Source organism: Sceloporus undulatus, chromosome 6, assembly GCF_019175285.1.
Source record: "Sceloporus undulatus isolate JIND9_A2432 ecotype Alabama chromosome 6, SceUnd_v1.1, whole genome shotgun sequence".
Taxonomy (NCBI): domain Eukaryota; kingdom Metazoa; phylum Chordata; class Lepidosauria; order Squamata; family Phrynosomatidae; genus Sceloporus; species Sceloporus undulatus.
In genome coordinates, this window is record NC_056527.1 from 123,939,186 (window position 1) to 123,953,834 (window position 14,649).

Sequence of the window (14,649 nt, forward strand, 5' to 3'; positions counted from 1 at the left end):
TGTGTTATTGTTTGGCGTTCAGTTGTTCCAATTTATGGTTCATATTTCTCCTTTAAGTGAAAAAAATGATGCACAACTATAATAAAATACAAATGAAAGCAATTAAAAAAAATAAACAACAGTTAGTTTAAACAGCCTTGGAAAATGCAGGAATAAGGAAGAAACAAACAGCACCCAATCAATTAAAATTTCCTTCGGGTAGTGAACCCATTTAAATTTAAGTCTAGTGTCATTTCTACGCATTGTGGGAAATTTAAAAGGTTGGTTTGATGAAGACATCATGTTCTGTTCAGAGTGTGGCCACCACAGCCATGTGCCACAGATGGAGAGGGGAATCCATTAGATAAAAGACACTATTGAAGAGCCCTTCAAAATGAAAGGTGTTTGTTCCTGAGCATCTCAATTCTCTTTCAGAACCAGATGTGGACTGGGACTTCTCCTACAAACCCAAAGGTAGGGATTGGTTTCTGCCTCCAAGTGCACAGCCTAGGTGCCAAGTGTTGTGAGACTACTACGGGTGGGTATTGAGACAAATACAAAACAAGGGTCTATAGTCCTGTCCATGTTGATGGGAAAGCCCAGCTTTCTTCTGGGGCTTCTGGGTCCATGGCAAGGATGAGCTGTCTACACAATGGGCACCCACAGTAGGCAGCACTGTCCTCACACTTTCCAGGAGACCCCTCTCCTTATTTTCCCATGACTCATGGAGGCAATGGCTATCTTACTGAGTGTCGGTGTGTTGTACTGGTGGTATGTTCGTCTACTTGGTGCTTGTGCTATCAATTTGCACATCCACAAAAGGACTGGCCACATACCCAGAGGATTCTCCGGAGTTTCCGTCCTGATCTGGAACAAAAGAGGACTCTTTGTACTCCAGGGAATTGTCCTGGAGCATGGATTGGGCCCGTGTTTCACCCGTTTTGGCCCTGTGCATCATCTGAAGAGATCAGTGGGAATAGGGCAGGAATGTTTCTTTTCCTCCATGCGTACACCATCTAAAGGAGTGTTCATGCAAAGGCTAGGAGCCAAATGAAAACAGAAGTCTGTGGATGTACAGTATTTTGGAAACACACCTTTACAGCAAGTACAGGACCAATTCTCTTCAGATAGGTTCTATGTGAGCCAAAGCCTTGGATTGAAAGCTGAGACCTGTTTGTTGAGAGTAGATGGGAACAGAGTACATTTTTCTTGAATTTTCTCCAGGCCTCATGAAAATTACCTGTGATACCAAGAGCATCACTTACTGTGATGCCCAGACTGAACTCCTATGGCTTGGTGGGTGCTTCAAGACCCATAGCTTCATAGACAAGGTCAAATCATTGTGAGCCATAGGAATTCAGCATTGCACCATGAGAGGAGAGTTGTTTCCGTCTTCCTTTGAGGGAATGAGCCTCACTCTTCATTAAGATGTTCCACCATGTTGTTGGATCATCCAAATGTTCTTCCAGCCATGAAGGAACATCTCATGGACGAAAGTCTCTCACAGCTCTGGCTCATGCCTAAAAGGTGTGCATAGGTTTTTGTGGATTCACATTGGGTTTCTGAGAAGAAGCTAAGCAGAGCAAATGTTGTTCTCCCTTGGAAAGTGATACAGGTTGACTATCCTTTATTCGGAATTCCAAAATCCAAATTACTCCAAAATCCAAAATTGTCTACATGACTGGCTGAGATGGTGACACTTTTGCTTTCTAATGGTTCAGTGTACATAAACATTGTTTCATGCATAACATTGTTTAAAATATTATGTATAAAATTATTTTCAGGCTATGTTTATAAGGGGTATATGAAACATAAATGGATTTAATGTTTAAACTTGGGTCCCATCTCCAAGATATTTCATTATATATATATGCAGATATTGCAACATCTAATCATCATCATCATCATCATCTGAAATCCAAAATACTTCTGGTCCCAAACATTTCAGATAAGGGAGACTCAACCTATACTTCGATCTCTTTCAGATTACAGATCCCCAGCGCTCTTGAAAAAGACCCATTCACCAGCCCAGACATCAAACAATTTATACTGTGGACAGAATGGCTTGGATTGGTGAGTATAGCATGAGGAATATGAAAAAGCTTATTTGGGTTGGGCCAACATCAATGGCTGCCACAGAAATCACAGTTAGACAAGGATGGAAGGCTATGATCCTCCTAGATCCTATCAAAATTACAAAGTTAAACTAGTTTGCATTTGAGGAAGAAGATTTTATACCATCAGAAACTGGTACTTTCAGCTTCTCTTGATCTGCTTGAGTTGATCCAGCACCTAACCTGGTTGTGGTGCAAACTGACTAAACAGCATCTGGCATGTTCAGCAGAACTGGGCTATACCCCCCTAATATGCATGTTAAAAAGCTGCCTTTTGTTCTGGAAGATCTGTTGTGATGGTGGGTGGCTGTTTGAAACGTGTCCTGCTGATCCACCTGGCACATCCACTGCTGCTGCAAGTCACTTGCTTGGAGGGCAGAACAAGGTGCCCATTTCATGTGAATATTCCTGGACACTTTGTTCTCACCTCAAAGCGAGGCAACACACGGCGGGCAGCTCAACAGAACATGTTTCAAACAGCCACCTGGCGTCACAACGGAGAGCCAAGTAATCAGGACGTTGGGGTAGATCCTGGGCCAGTGCAGACAAGGCCCTAAAGGGACTTGAGTATGGGAAGGATGAGAAATTGCACAGAGGGGAAATTGCATGGAGGGAACAGAGGATGCAAAGGCACAGCATGAGTTCCAATAGCAGCAGTCTGGGAATAGTGTATTCTACTTTGCAAACACAAGATTGAGGATCGTGGGAAGGAGGCATGAATTGGTCAGTGACAGACCTCACAGCCACTTCTTCTATTGCAGGAGAACTTGGGAACCAGCTAATGTTGCTGCCACAGAGCCCAGGAGCATCTTTGACTACGAACCCGGGAAATCATCCATCCTCACTGATTCCATTTCGGTATGCAGCCCGCCCTGTCTTTGGAGTGTGATATTTCTTGATTTGAGCTGGTAATAGTCCTGCATTATGTCTAGAATGGATTTCTATTGCCAATCGGTAGAAGCCTAGAGGAGTGCCAAAGCTATAAGGCTACACACACTTCTGGCAAGTAAACCTCAGTGAACTCAGTGGGACTTAGGGCTGGTCTACATGTAAGTGGATTGTGCAAATTGCTGCGGATACTTGCACATTTACATCAATCCACATCAATCTCTTCAATCCACATCTATTCACTCTCCCTTTGCCAAAGACACGCAACCATCTGAATCCATTTTGCATGAATACTCTGGTAAAAAAAGCGGGAAAAAAATTTCTGCAGAGTTTAAGGAGGTTTTTTTTTGGGGGGGGGGGGTCCCTACAAAAAGTCCGAACTCCTGCAGATCATGTGTTGCCAGATCACATTCGATTCCCCTCTGATGAGGAGTATTTTAATTGTGTAGACTAGCCCTTAAGTGATTGCATATTTCTGCTGCACGGCTCATTGTGCTGAAACTAAAGCAACAACCCCTGAACAATAGTTGCAAGACAGTATGGAGGATTACTTTCAGGAGTGGGAAATCTCCATCCCCAAACCATTAGTCCTGATTCAGGCTGAAAGACGAGGATGTCAGGTTTGGTAATGCTCTCTTAACACCGCAACCTCTCTGCTGTGATTTAATTTGCTGACTAGGGCCTGTTACAGACTGCCAAAATAAAGCTGGTTCGGGTCTCTTTGCAGTTATGCTATTTAAATGATGCATGCATCCTAAGGATCCGGAAGCTGCACCAAAGCTGTACTCCAGTGCTTAGGAATGGAGTGTGGCTTTGGCGCGACCTCCGGACTCTTAGGACCCATGCATCATTTAAATAGCATACCTCCAAAGAGACCCAAAGCAGCTTTATTTTGGCAGTCTGTAACAGGCCTATGGTTTTTTTTGCAGCCTAAGAAGCCCTTCAACACATCTCCAGCACAAGCCCGGCCAGCCTCCCCACCCATTGAGGTGAGTACTTTGCAGTGCCAAAGGACACCTATGCTTAACCTGTGACCATGGAGTCAAAACTGAAATCCAGCTAAGCGTATGCTACAAACTTCCACGGAGGTGGTTGATAGTTGTGGAAAGACACCCTCCCCAGCATGGAAACTGAGAGACCAGGCAGGAGGGGATGCTGTTGTGTTTGAGTTCCTCCCTTCAGGGTTCTCCCAAGACGGCTGGAGCACAGCTGTGTTTACTGGCTTCCATGGAGCAGGATTCTTTGTTATTTCCTCTCCCCTCCTCCTCTTCCTTGAACATTGTCCCCCACGTTGCCTCCACGCTGTGAAAAAATACTTGACATGCTTAGATAGAAAGCTCCAGGTTAGGATTCTGGGCAAGAACGATGCTGGGGTCTCCAAATGGTTGTGCCACAATGCCAAGTGCTCCTTTGGTGCCAAAGTCAGGATCGGGTGAGCGCTACTTTAGAACAACAACCGCACTAAAAATAAAATTGAATCTGCACCCAAGTAATCAACGTTCTCTACAAAAAAGGGCTAGATTCTGTTATTGACATCAATTACCCTAACGAAGATAATAACATATAATTTATCCGGCTGGAGACCATGTATTCTTTGCATTTTTACCCTCTGATTCTGTTTCATGGAAGGTTAGCAGGAAGTTATGCAAGAGATTTTATATTTAAAACTGCCCACACAAATATGTTTAATGTATTGCTTGTGTGGTCTAGCTGTCCTTGGGGCAGCGGATTATAGCTGATCATATCATTTCTGTCTGCACATTGAAGGTTTATATGATCCTTCCTATTAAAAAATGTAAGTGCCTTGCATAGAGAAGACTAGCATGCCAGGGCAAAGGGGTCTTTTCTGAACACGTTGTTTTTCTATGTATATAAATCATTTTGTAAGGGAGCAGTCTGTGTGTGTCTATCTGTACATGCTTTTTAACGTGGGAGGATTTTGTCATGGGATCATGCCACGCAGACTGAATTGACATAGTGAAAAAATGAGGCCTCGGTGTCCATATCTCCATTTCTTCATCTCTGCTTTTTGTTCTTATGGCTGCATTTCTATGCACATGTACTTGACAAGTTGTTCTCGTGAACTCAATGGGACTCAATGGGACTGTGGTTCTGAAACACTGGCCTTCTTGATATTTTGGACCTAGACTCAGAAGTCAAAGCCAGCACAGCTATTGATCAGAGATCGAGGATCTGGGAGGGAGTCAAGGTTTCATAACATCTGAAGACTCAACATTGAGAATCCCTGCTTTGGCCTCATTGAATCTCTTCCTATGGCAATGACTGAACCCAGGGGCAGTGCATGGTGTTATATATTATACACATTCTCTGGCATTTCTGTGGAGTGGGCACATTGCTGCCCCACTATGCTTCTCTTTTGATTCATCCTAACATTGGTGTGGCTTGCTTACTGTGGCTTCTCCAGACTCTTACCTACTAGCTACATATTTCTGTCTCAGGAATTGCTGGAAAAGGAGCTGCAGCAGCTCAGCGAACAGTTGGACAAGGACATTAAAGCCATTGAGAGGCGGCAGCTCGCTCACAAGGTAAGCATCATTGTTTTCTGTGCACATTGCTGACTGCTTGCAAATAGGGGCAGGAAAATCTTTAGGGTCATAAAAGTGTCCTTTTTGCTGAGCTGGAAAAAATCCGTTTGGCAAAAGGGACATTTTTACTGCCCTCTCCCATGCTTTTACATGAGAATGAAAGTGCTTCAAAGTTATGTGGAGACAGAAGGATCTGTCGGGTTTGTTTTTAATGCAATAAGGTTCCTAGTTTTAAATTCTCTATGCATCTGATATCTCCCTATAAGAGGCTCCCCATGTCTTGGGATCTTCTGGTGAGGCTCTTCTGTCTTCTGGTAGGAACTTGGGAGAGGGTTTTCTTGGTGGCTGTTCCCAAAGTCTGGGAGTCTTTTCCTACAGAGTTACTTAAAAAACCAACACATTTTGACTTGTGGAAATATTACATACAGCACAATCAGAGGTGTAGCTATTGGGGTGGGCAAGATGAAGGCACTGCCTCTTCTCTCCATAACAGTTCCACCCAAATAAAATGTTCCTTCAGTTCATACATGTTGTTGTTGTTGTTGTTGTTGTGTGCTTTCAAGTCATTTCCAACATGGCAACTCTAAGGCCATAATCATGGGGTTTCTTGGCAAGTTTTTCAGAAGGGGTTTGCCATTGCCATCCTTTGAGGCTGAGAGAGTGTGCCTTTCCTAGAGGGTTGAGATGGCTGAGCCAGGATATGAACCCTTGTCTCCAGAGTCATAATCCAACACTCAAAACATTACACCACTCTGGCTTTCTACCTTTGCTGTGGCTTAAAACTTCAGTTGAGCCATGCATTGTAAGCATCCAAAGTTGTCAGGGGAATGCAAACATAACAAATGTAAAAAGTTCGAGTTGTCAACTGTTTTCAGCATCTTGCTTTCTGCAGTGCAAAAATTTGGCGACTGAATTAAAATCCCATTTAAGAAAGTAGAATTCTTATTTTTTTGGAAGGGGATGCCATCATTTTGCTCTGACCACCAGCATCATCTTTTGCATTTGACTTTAAATGGAGTATCAGTGTATTCTGTACTCTAGACAGCAACACCAGACTTGTAAGTGTAATTATAGCATTGGGGGAAAATACCTCTGTCTCTTTTCAGGGAGGTGAGGTTTGTTTTAAATTTATGGAAGTGATTTATTACTCCGTCCTTCAACAGAATCCCAGAGCGGCTCACGAGGAATTAAAATTTCCTGCCCATAATCTAGTGAAATACTTGGTTAGGGCAAGTTTGCTTCAGTATGTTTGAGTTTTGCAAGCGGTAGTTTATGTTGATCATGTTGTGGTTTTGTAATAATAAAAAATATTATTGGACATCATTAAAAATGGGTGGCATGTTACTTGCACCTTTTGTGGAAAAGCCGGGCAGAAATATGTCCGATAAATAAATATAAAAGAAATAACTATAAATTTTCTTAAAAGTAATTTTAAAAACAACCCTAAAGACCAGGGTTCAAATCCTGGCTCGGCCATGGAAACTCACTGGGAGACCTTGGGCAAGTCACACTCTCTCAGCCTCAGAGGATGGCAAGGGCAAAACCCATTTGAACAAATCTTGCAAGTTTTGTGACCTATTTCGCTTTCTCGGTCAGAGAGGAACCGCAACAAGCAACAAAGCCCAAGTTCCAGAGCCTAGAACCCTGGCAGTTAAAGCAGTATCAAACTGTGATAAGCCTGTAGTGCGGATGCAGCCTAAAGAAGCTCTTTTGGCACATCCTTGTCAGTCTTTAGGACCCAGCTGTTTCTCCGGCAGCTTCTTGGAAAGCCCTGCCTGCAAAGCCTTTCCCCGCCCGGCTGGGCTGGCAACTCCTTTGGCTCTTGGCTCCAGTTGCTTCCATTCCTTTTCCTCTCTTTCTTTTTCGTTCTTTCTTTCTCTTTGCAGGGTTTCTCCTCGTCCCTCGCCTCCGCTAGTCCCTCTTCTTCAGCCTCTGCTGCCCAGCGGTGAGTATGGACCAGCTGTGGGGAGTTGGCACCCTTGGCACCCTTGGCACAGGACTTGGTGCCCAGCTAGATGTTGAGCCTTGCTTTTTTCCAGCTCGCCACGCCTTGCCTTGCCCCAATGGCCTCATCCAAGAAGCATCTGGGGTGGAGCAGGGCAGGAAGGGGGAGAGGGGAGGAAAGGCAGAGTGTGAAAGTGAAGGAAAGGAAAGGAAAGAGACAGCCCTTTGGGGAAGGAGGGGGTTTGCAGGACAGTCACTTGGGTTTAACCATAGACCAGTGTGTTTGCATGTCAAGAGAGCCTACTCAAAGGCACCAGAGATTTCATCTGATCTTGGGAGCTAAGCAGGGTCAGCCCTGGATAGTCTTTGGATGAGAGATTGCCAGTGGATCCCAGGGATCCCAGGTGCTGGAAGCTCTGTTTGAGAGGAAAGGACTGGCAAAACCACCTCTGAGGGTTTCTTGCTGGAGAGAACCCTATGAAACTCATCATAAGGCCACAGGCCACTTGAAGGCACATGCACACAGTACCCTAAAGGCACTAGAGATCCTCCCTGATCTTTGAAACTAAGTAGGGTCAGCCCCGGATAATCCTTGGATGGGAGACTGCCAGCGGATCTCATGTGCTGGAAGCTCTGTTTCAGAGGAAAGCACTGGCAAAACCACCTATCATGAGGTTTTCTTGGGAGTTTATCACACGAAGGGGATCAGGAGTTTATCCTGGAAAAAACGTGCAATTATGTGAAACAATTTCACACAATGTCGCACAAAACCCGCCATTAGAGTGGTCACAAAACAGCATTAACGTGCATCTTTTTACTTTCGGGATTTCAGCAACAATGCATTTCCGATATCACTTTATTTGTACAATTGTGTGTGATAATTATTCTTGCCATTTCTGCTTTATTTGCAGGATGCTTTAAATGTGCTTTAATTTCTCTTTAATGCCAAAAGTAGCCCCAGTGTATTAAACTCCATAGCAACCTTTGTTCCGAGGAGGTTTGCCACTGCCTTCCCCTGAGGCTGAGAGTGTGCAACTTGCCTGAGATCAGCCAGTGAGTTTCATAACCGAATCAGCCTTTGAGGACATGGTTCAATGGAGCCTCCAGCATTTGAAACAGTGTACCTGTGCGTGAAGAGTACGGTGTGCAATGAATTCTATTGGAGGGGCTTTGAAAGATTTGGCTGCTCACTGTGCAGTGGAATGCTTGGATCCCTTTGTGGACTTTTTTGGTCTCATGCATCAAGGTCCGTTCTTATCACACCCATCCGGACACACATCCTGTTCCATAAGGAAAACAAGGGAGGTGAAGCAGGGGGTCCTTTAGGAACAGGAAGCATTTGCTGGCAAGCTTTACTGGGATTGTGGATGGAGTGGAAGGGGACAGTAAGAGTGCACTGGGACTGAGAGCCACTGGCTGCGCATATCTGATTCTCTCAGGTTCGGTGTGTGATGGTTGACATAGGGCTTGTTGCTGTTGTGCACCTACAAGTCGTCTCTGACTTACGGCGACCCTTTCTTGGCATGTTTCTTCAGAGAGGGTTTGCCATTGAGGCTGGGAGAGTGTGACTTGTCCCAAGGCCACCTCATGGGTTTCATGGCTGGGAAGGGATTTGAACCCTCTTATCTATAGTCATAGTCCAATGTGCAAACCGTTACACTACACTGGCAGCCCCATGCATTTCATAGCGTTTTTCTAATCAAGGAATATTCAGAAGGAGTTTGCCTCTTATATGCAGCTTACAAGCACCTGAACATAAAAACAGTCAAAAACCATGCACTTTAAAACAATACAACAGCCCCAGGTTGTTCTTTAAACACTTTCTGTTTTAAAAGCCTGTCTAAACAAAAAAAAGTCTGAGGCTGCAGGTGGAAGGAAAACCAGGAGAGGGCCATTCTGGCTTCTGTTCCCCATTCAGATATTAACCAGGCCTGACCCTGCTTAGCTACCAAGAGGAATGTGAAGGTAAAGAATGCTGAAATGTCATTATGTACGTTTGGGTCCATTTTGCAAGTCTCTGTGTGCATATTATTGTAGCTTATTCTTATTCTTATTATTAATGTTTATTGATATAGCGCCATAAATTCGCGTGGCACTTTACAGGCATCAAAACAGCATATAACCTGCCGATGGCATACAATCTAAAAGTCAGAAAAATATAAACTATACAAAATTCAGCAAGTTATGCAGTTAAAATACAAACTGTAAAAAGTGAATACATGTACTTTGCAAGGTATATCTGGACGCTCATTTTTAGGGCTCAAAAAGAGCTGGGCATTGTTTTTACTCCTTGTATTGCTTTTTAATACTAAAGAATGATAGATTGATTGCTTTTAAATCCTGACCTTCCTCTGAGGCATTGAAAGCCACATGCATATCCTTAAATGCAACCATCTGAGGAATGTAATGTTGAAACATAGCCCAAGGACACCTATCTGAGGAAGGATTTGAACCTGGATCTCCTTTCATTTTCTCCCTATTGTTTTACATCATGCACCCAGGCCTTGCATCTTCAAACCACACAGCAATGCTGTGTGCATAGGTCTTGTCTATAAGTGGTTGTTATATGCCTTCAAATCGCTTCCGACTTATGGCGAACCTAAGGCGAATCTATCATGGGGTCTTCTTGGCAAGATTTGTTCAGAGGGGGTTTGCCATTGCCTTCCTCTGCCGCTGAGAGAGTGTGACTTGCCCAAGGACACCCAGTAGATTTACATGGCCATGCCAGGATTCGAACCCTGGTCTCCGGAGTCCTAATTCAAGGCTCAAACCACTACACTGCATTGAGGATTTTTCCTCCAGCTTCTCTCCAAACTCTTCATGTTTTCATGTTTATCTTTAAATTTGTGGCCCAAAGGTCTGAACCACCTGCAGAGAGTTTAATGACCGAAATGAAGAGAAACTTCTGGTTCTTGCCAAGCAGGTCCCATGATCCCTTTGCCCTTGTTAGAAAATCATCTGATGTGTTTGGCATAAGTAAATGCTGCAGTTTTGCCAGTAATGGCCGGAGGCATTTCTAGCATTTAAAAAGGATACCCAAAGTGACACCTGGCCTCTCCCTGTCCTTACTTAGGAAGGAATGCTGTAGACAACTGGGCAGTTATTTTGCATTTGTTGTCATTGTTGTTGTGTGCCTTCGGGTCATTTCTGATTTATGGAAACCCTAAGGTGACACTATCATAGGGTTTTCTTGGCATGTTTCATCAGACAGGGTTTGCTCTGAGGCTGAGAGAGTGTGACTTGCCTAAGGTCACCCAGTGGGTTTCCATAGTCGAGCGAGCCAGGATTCGAATCCTGGTCTCCTAGTGTAGTCCAATGCTCAAACCACTACATCACACTGACTCTTTTGCATAGGTTGCCATTTTCTGACCTACAAGGATGTTATTTGCTTTACAGAGAGGGAGAAATTAGCAATTGGGGTGGATAAGGGACAACCTTTACCAGGTAAGAGGGCTTAATCTTAAGGGTTATATTTCCTTTTCTTAGGACATGATAAGTGGGAGAACCCCATTTACAGATGTCCAACTTCATATCTCCCTTGGCCTTCCTTTTTTCTTTCTTGCCCCTCTGCTCACTTTGCCTGGAAGGAAAGGTGCTGTCTCTTTAAAAATGATAAATCACGCAAGTTAAACTTCAGCAAATAGATGTTGCTTGCCAGTTTCTTGTTGCCGCCTCAATGGTTCCTGTTGAACTTGGCCTCTTGCTTGCCAAGGCAGCTCCAGGGGCCCTGGGTGGGGAGAGGATTGCAGACAGACCCACCGCCCAAATGAGGAGCAAAGGGGGACGGAAACAGTTCGGGAGTCCAGTCCTCCCACTTCCTCTGCTTCTGAATCCTTTGCATTATTTTCATCAGGAGGTGGGGGAAATTGTATTTACATAGAGCGGCTGCAAAGCAGTTGGCCCTGGAAGCCAAGGGATTGGAAATGTCAAAGGGTAACAAGGCAGGTTGGTTAGGAAGCTGCTCCTGTCTTCTTCCCTTCCTAGCTTGGCTCCGCACCATGCGAAGCCAAGCGCCGACTAGGATTTAAGAGGCAAACGATTTGTTTTTCAGGTGAATCATTTTGTTTTCTGATTGTTTTCATATAATCCCCCTTTCCAAACCCTGCACTTTTCCTATAGGGACATTTCTCCTGTTTGAAAGGACTAGGATGCAATTGCATGGGCAGTTAAAGAAGTCAGTTGGGGCTGATTCTGACCAAATCCTACACATGGAGTGTGTTGCGAGGGTGATGTCTGTGATGTGTGTGTGGCTTGTTGAAAACATTGAGTGGGATGTGTTGTGCGTGTGGAATGTGGAGGACAGACCATGGTGCAGTTATGACCCTTTGTCCCTTCCCATTTCCCCACCGTTTGAAAATCCCAACCCACCAGCTGCTATTTTATTCTGGGGATATCTGTGGGTTTTACAGTATGGGAAAAATAGCAGCTTTGAATGGCAATTTAAAATGCTGGGGACTTGTTTCTTTCTAGTCTCAAAGGTGCTGCAAGATCTCTCTACATGGCTGTATCTTTGAATTGATCAGTGATCAGTGATCTCCCAGATGCATTTCTTTTGTTCCCATCAGCTAGATGCTTTCTCTTTCTGTGCATCCTTGTTGTCTCAACTAGCAGCCTGCTGCCTAGCCATAGTGGCTATCCTTCTGCTGGACAGAGTCCTCCTGTGACCCGGTCCTACATACTGGCCAGCCCTAGAATGGAGAAGGGAAGCCCAGGCATCACCAGGAACAACTGGAGCAGTTCCCCACCCAGGAATGGTATGGCTTTGGATTTTCATGTGTTCATAGGGGAAATAGTGACATTCTACACTCAAGCAGGGATGCTTTTTACTTTCTTGGCATAGGACAATGAAACGTTGGAGTACCTTTGCATACTCCTGGTACACTGATCTAACACACTGCTAAGATTGAAGAAAGCGGCCCTAAAAAGTCTAGTGTTCCTACTCAAAGGAAATCCATAATTGGTGGTACAGGTTGAATCTCAACCTGTAATAACTTCATTGGGAGCCACCAGTATATAACAAAAGTGGGCAAGCTTCTGGGTTTTCAAGGACCCATCCTAAAGGAGATGCTCTCAGTCTTAAAGCAGGAAGGTTATGAGCCAGATCATAAGTTGTCACCATATATCACATGGACCAGAGGGAGGAGAACTGGTACATACTAAATGTTTCTGTGAATGATAACTGATACACTAGATGCCACAGATGTACACATAAACACCATGTATACTATATCAGAATTTAAGCAGGAATTTCATATTTCAGTGTTTCTCAAATTCAGCAACTCCTTGCAGCTGGAACGCTGTGACATCATGGAGAAACCCACAATTTTTCCCCAGTCATACTAAATGTCTACTTCCAGGGATTATGTTTATGTCCCCTTTCCATAGAATGAGAATTTATGTATATACTTCATCATTATTCTGAAATGGTTCAGTCCTAGGAACCATTAGCTTCCATGTGGCTTTTCCGAATCTTTGAATCTGCTTGGAGACAAAGAAGTCATTTATCAAAGCCTTTAGTGGAACTGAAAACAAAACTCATCCCTTTGCCACAATATTGCCCCGAAATGAGTGTGATTTGCTAATACCTGTTCTAACAAAAAGCAGCTAAATCAACATACGTCTGCTCCAAAAATCTAACTAGTGTTGGAAACTTGCCTCTGCTACGTCTGGGTGGTCAGTTGCCTTCTTGCCTGGTTCTTATCAAGAGGAATGTGTGGCGTCACCCTAAAACTTTGTCCTCAAATCCCAGGTGCATGTAGACTGAATGTAGTGAATCAATTGGGAAGGAAGACCATGGAATCCTAGAGTTGGAAGAGACCCCAAGGGTCATCCAGTCTAACCACATGCCAGGCAGGAATGCACAGTCAAAGCACTCCTTGTGACATCCAACCTCTGTTTAAAAACCTCCGAAGAAGGAGACTCTGCCAGTCTCTGTTGAATGGCTCTTACCATTAAGTTGTTCTTCCTATGTTTAGGTGGAATATCTTTTCCTATAGTTTAAATCCATCACTCTGTGTCCTAATCTCTAGAGCAGTAGAAAACAAGCCTGCTCCATCCTCAATATGATGCTCTGTCATCAATATGATTCTACAAATGATCGGAGGCACTGATCTCCAGTTAGCTCACATATATCTATATATCTTGCCCGAGAGCATAAGAGCTATAGCGCATCAGACCAAAGGTCTATCTAATTCAACATTCTTTTCCCACAGTAACCAACAAGTCCATTGTCTGTGAAAAGCCCCACATGCAGGAAATATGTGCAAATGCATCCTCTCTCCTCATTCTTCCCAGCAACTGAGATACAGAGTCATGCTGCTTCAGTGCTGGAGCAAGACAGAGAGAGAGAGATTTAAAAGCAAGGCAATAGCACTTCTCCCAAATTTGTCCTGGATTCCAGAAAGATGAGGCTAATCACTAAAAATATATGCATTTATTGAAAGGATTAACAAAACAGCACAGAGCACCAAGAATAGTCTATGCTCCAACATTGCCAAAATTTTAAAAAGGTCTTGGAAATGTTTATTTCTTACATGCATTCCTATTGGGGTCAGTTAACGGTTTTACATTTTGTAAAATCTATTGATTTTGCTGATATTGTAGAAGTCTGAGATGACAGAGTATCCAGGTATATAAGCTTAGGGTATCATGGATATATATCCTAACCTCCAACTCTGAATTTAGGGTTTATATAAGATCAACAGTATCTTCTTTAAGCAATTTCTTGTTGGCAAGGGTTTATATGGGTTGAATGAGTTCACTGAGGGTGCATCTGTGCTGTAGAAATAATGCAGTTTGACACCTTTTTAACTGCCATAATAAATAATAATAAATAATAAAATAATTATTTCTATACCGCTTTTCCTGGGAGATCAAAGCGGTTTCCAAGTTCAAAAGGAATATACATTTTAAACATGTTCCAATATAATATACAGTCAAGAATACTGTGTCTTCAGGCTAGCCGGTTCTCTCCCTCACAGGCCCAAGGATGGCAGTTACGGAGGGAGGGCACATTCCATTCTATGGAATCCTGGGATTTGTGGCTTTGTGAGGCATCAGTACTCTTAGGCCGGGAATACTAAAGGCCTTATAAAACTAAAAATCAAAGGATTTCATTGGATGGAACTACAGCACTTAAAGTGGTATCTAACTACATTTTTCTACAGTGCAGAAATAGA

The 14,649-nt window shown here is 43.6% G+C and overlaps 1 protein-coding gene across 11 annotated transcripts in view; it reads left to right on the plus strand.

Moving 5' to 3' along the window:
• The window catches only part of SORBS3 (sorbin and SH3 domain containing 3), a 50,385-nt gene that overhangs the window by 22,452 nt on the left and 13,284 nt on the right, over nucleotides 1–14,649 (plus strand). For 10 of the 11 annotated variants that reach the window (XM_042473300.1, XM_042473304.1, XM_042473303.1 and 7 more), the window contains 7 exons: nucleotides 415–453; nucleotides 1,965–2,052; nucleotides 2,855–2,951; nucleotides 3,911–3,970; nucleotides 5,441–5,527; nucleotides 7,414–7,472; nucleotides 12,080–12,225. In XM_042473300.1, the coding sequence (XP_042329234.1) occupies nucleotides 415–453; nucleotides 1,965–2,052; nucleotides 2,855–2,951; nucleotides 3,911–3,970; nucleotides 5,441–5,527; nucleotides 7,414–7,472; nucleotides 12,080–12,225 (576 nt within the window). The remainder of the gene's footprint in view (nucleotides 1–414; nucleotides 454–1,964; nucleotides 2,053–2,854; nucleotides 2,952–3,910; nucleotides 3,971–5,440; nucleotides 5,528–7,413; nucleotides 7,473–12,079; nucleotides 12,226–14,649) is intronic. The other variant, XM_042473308.1, reaches the window with a different exon arrangement.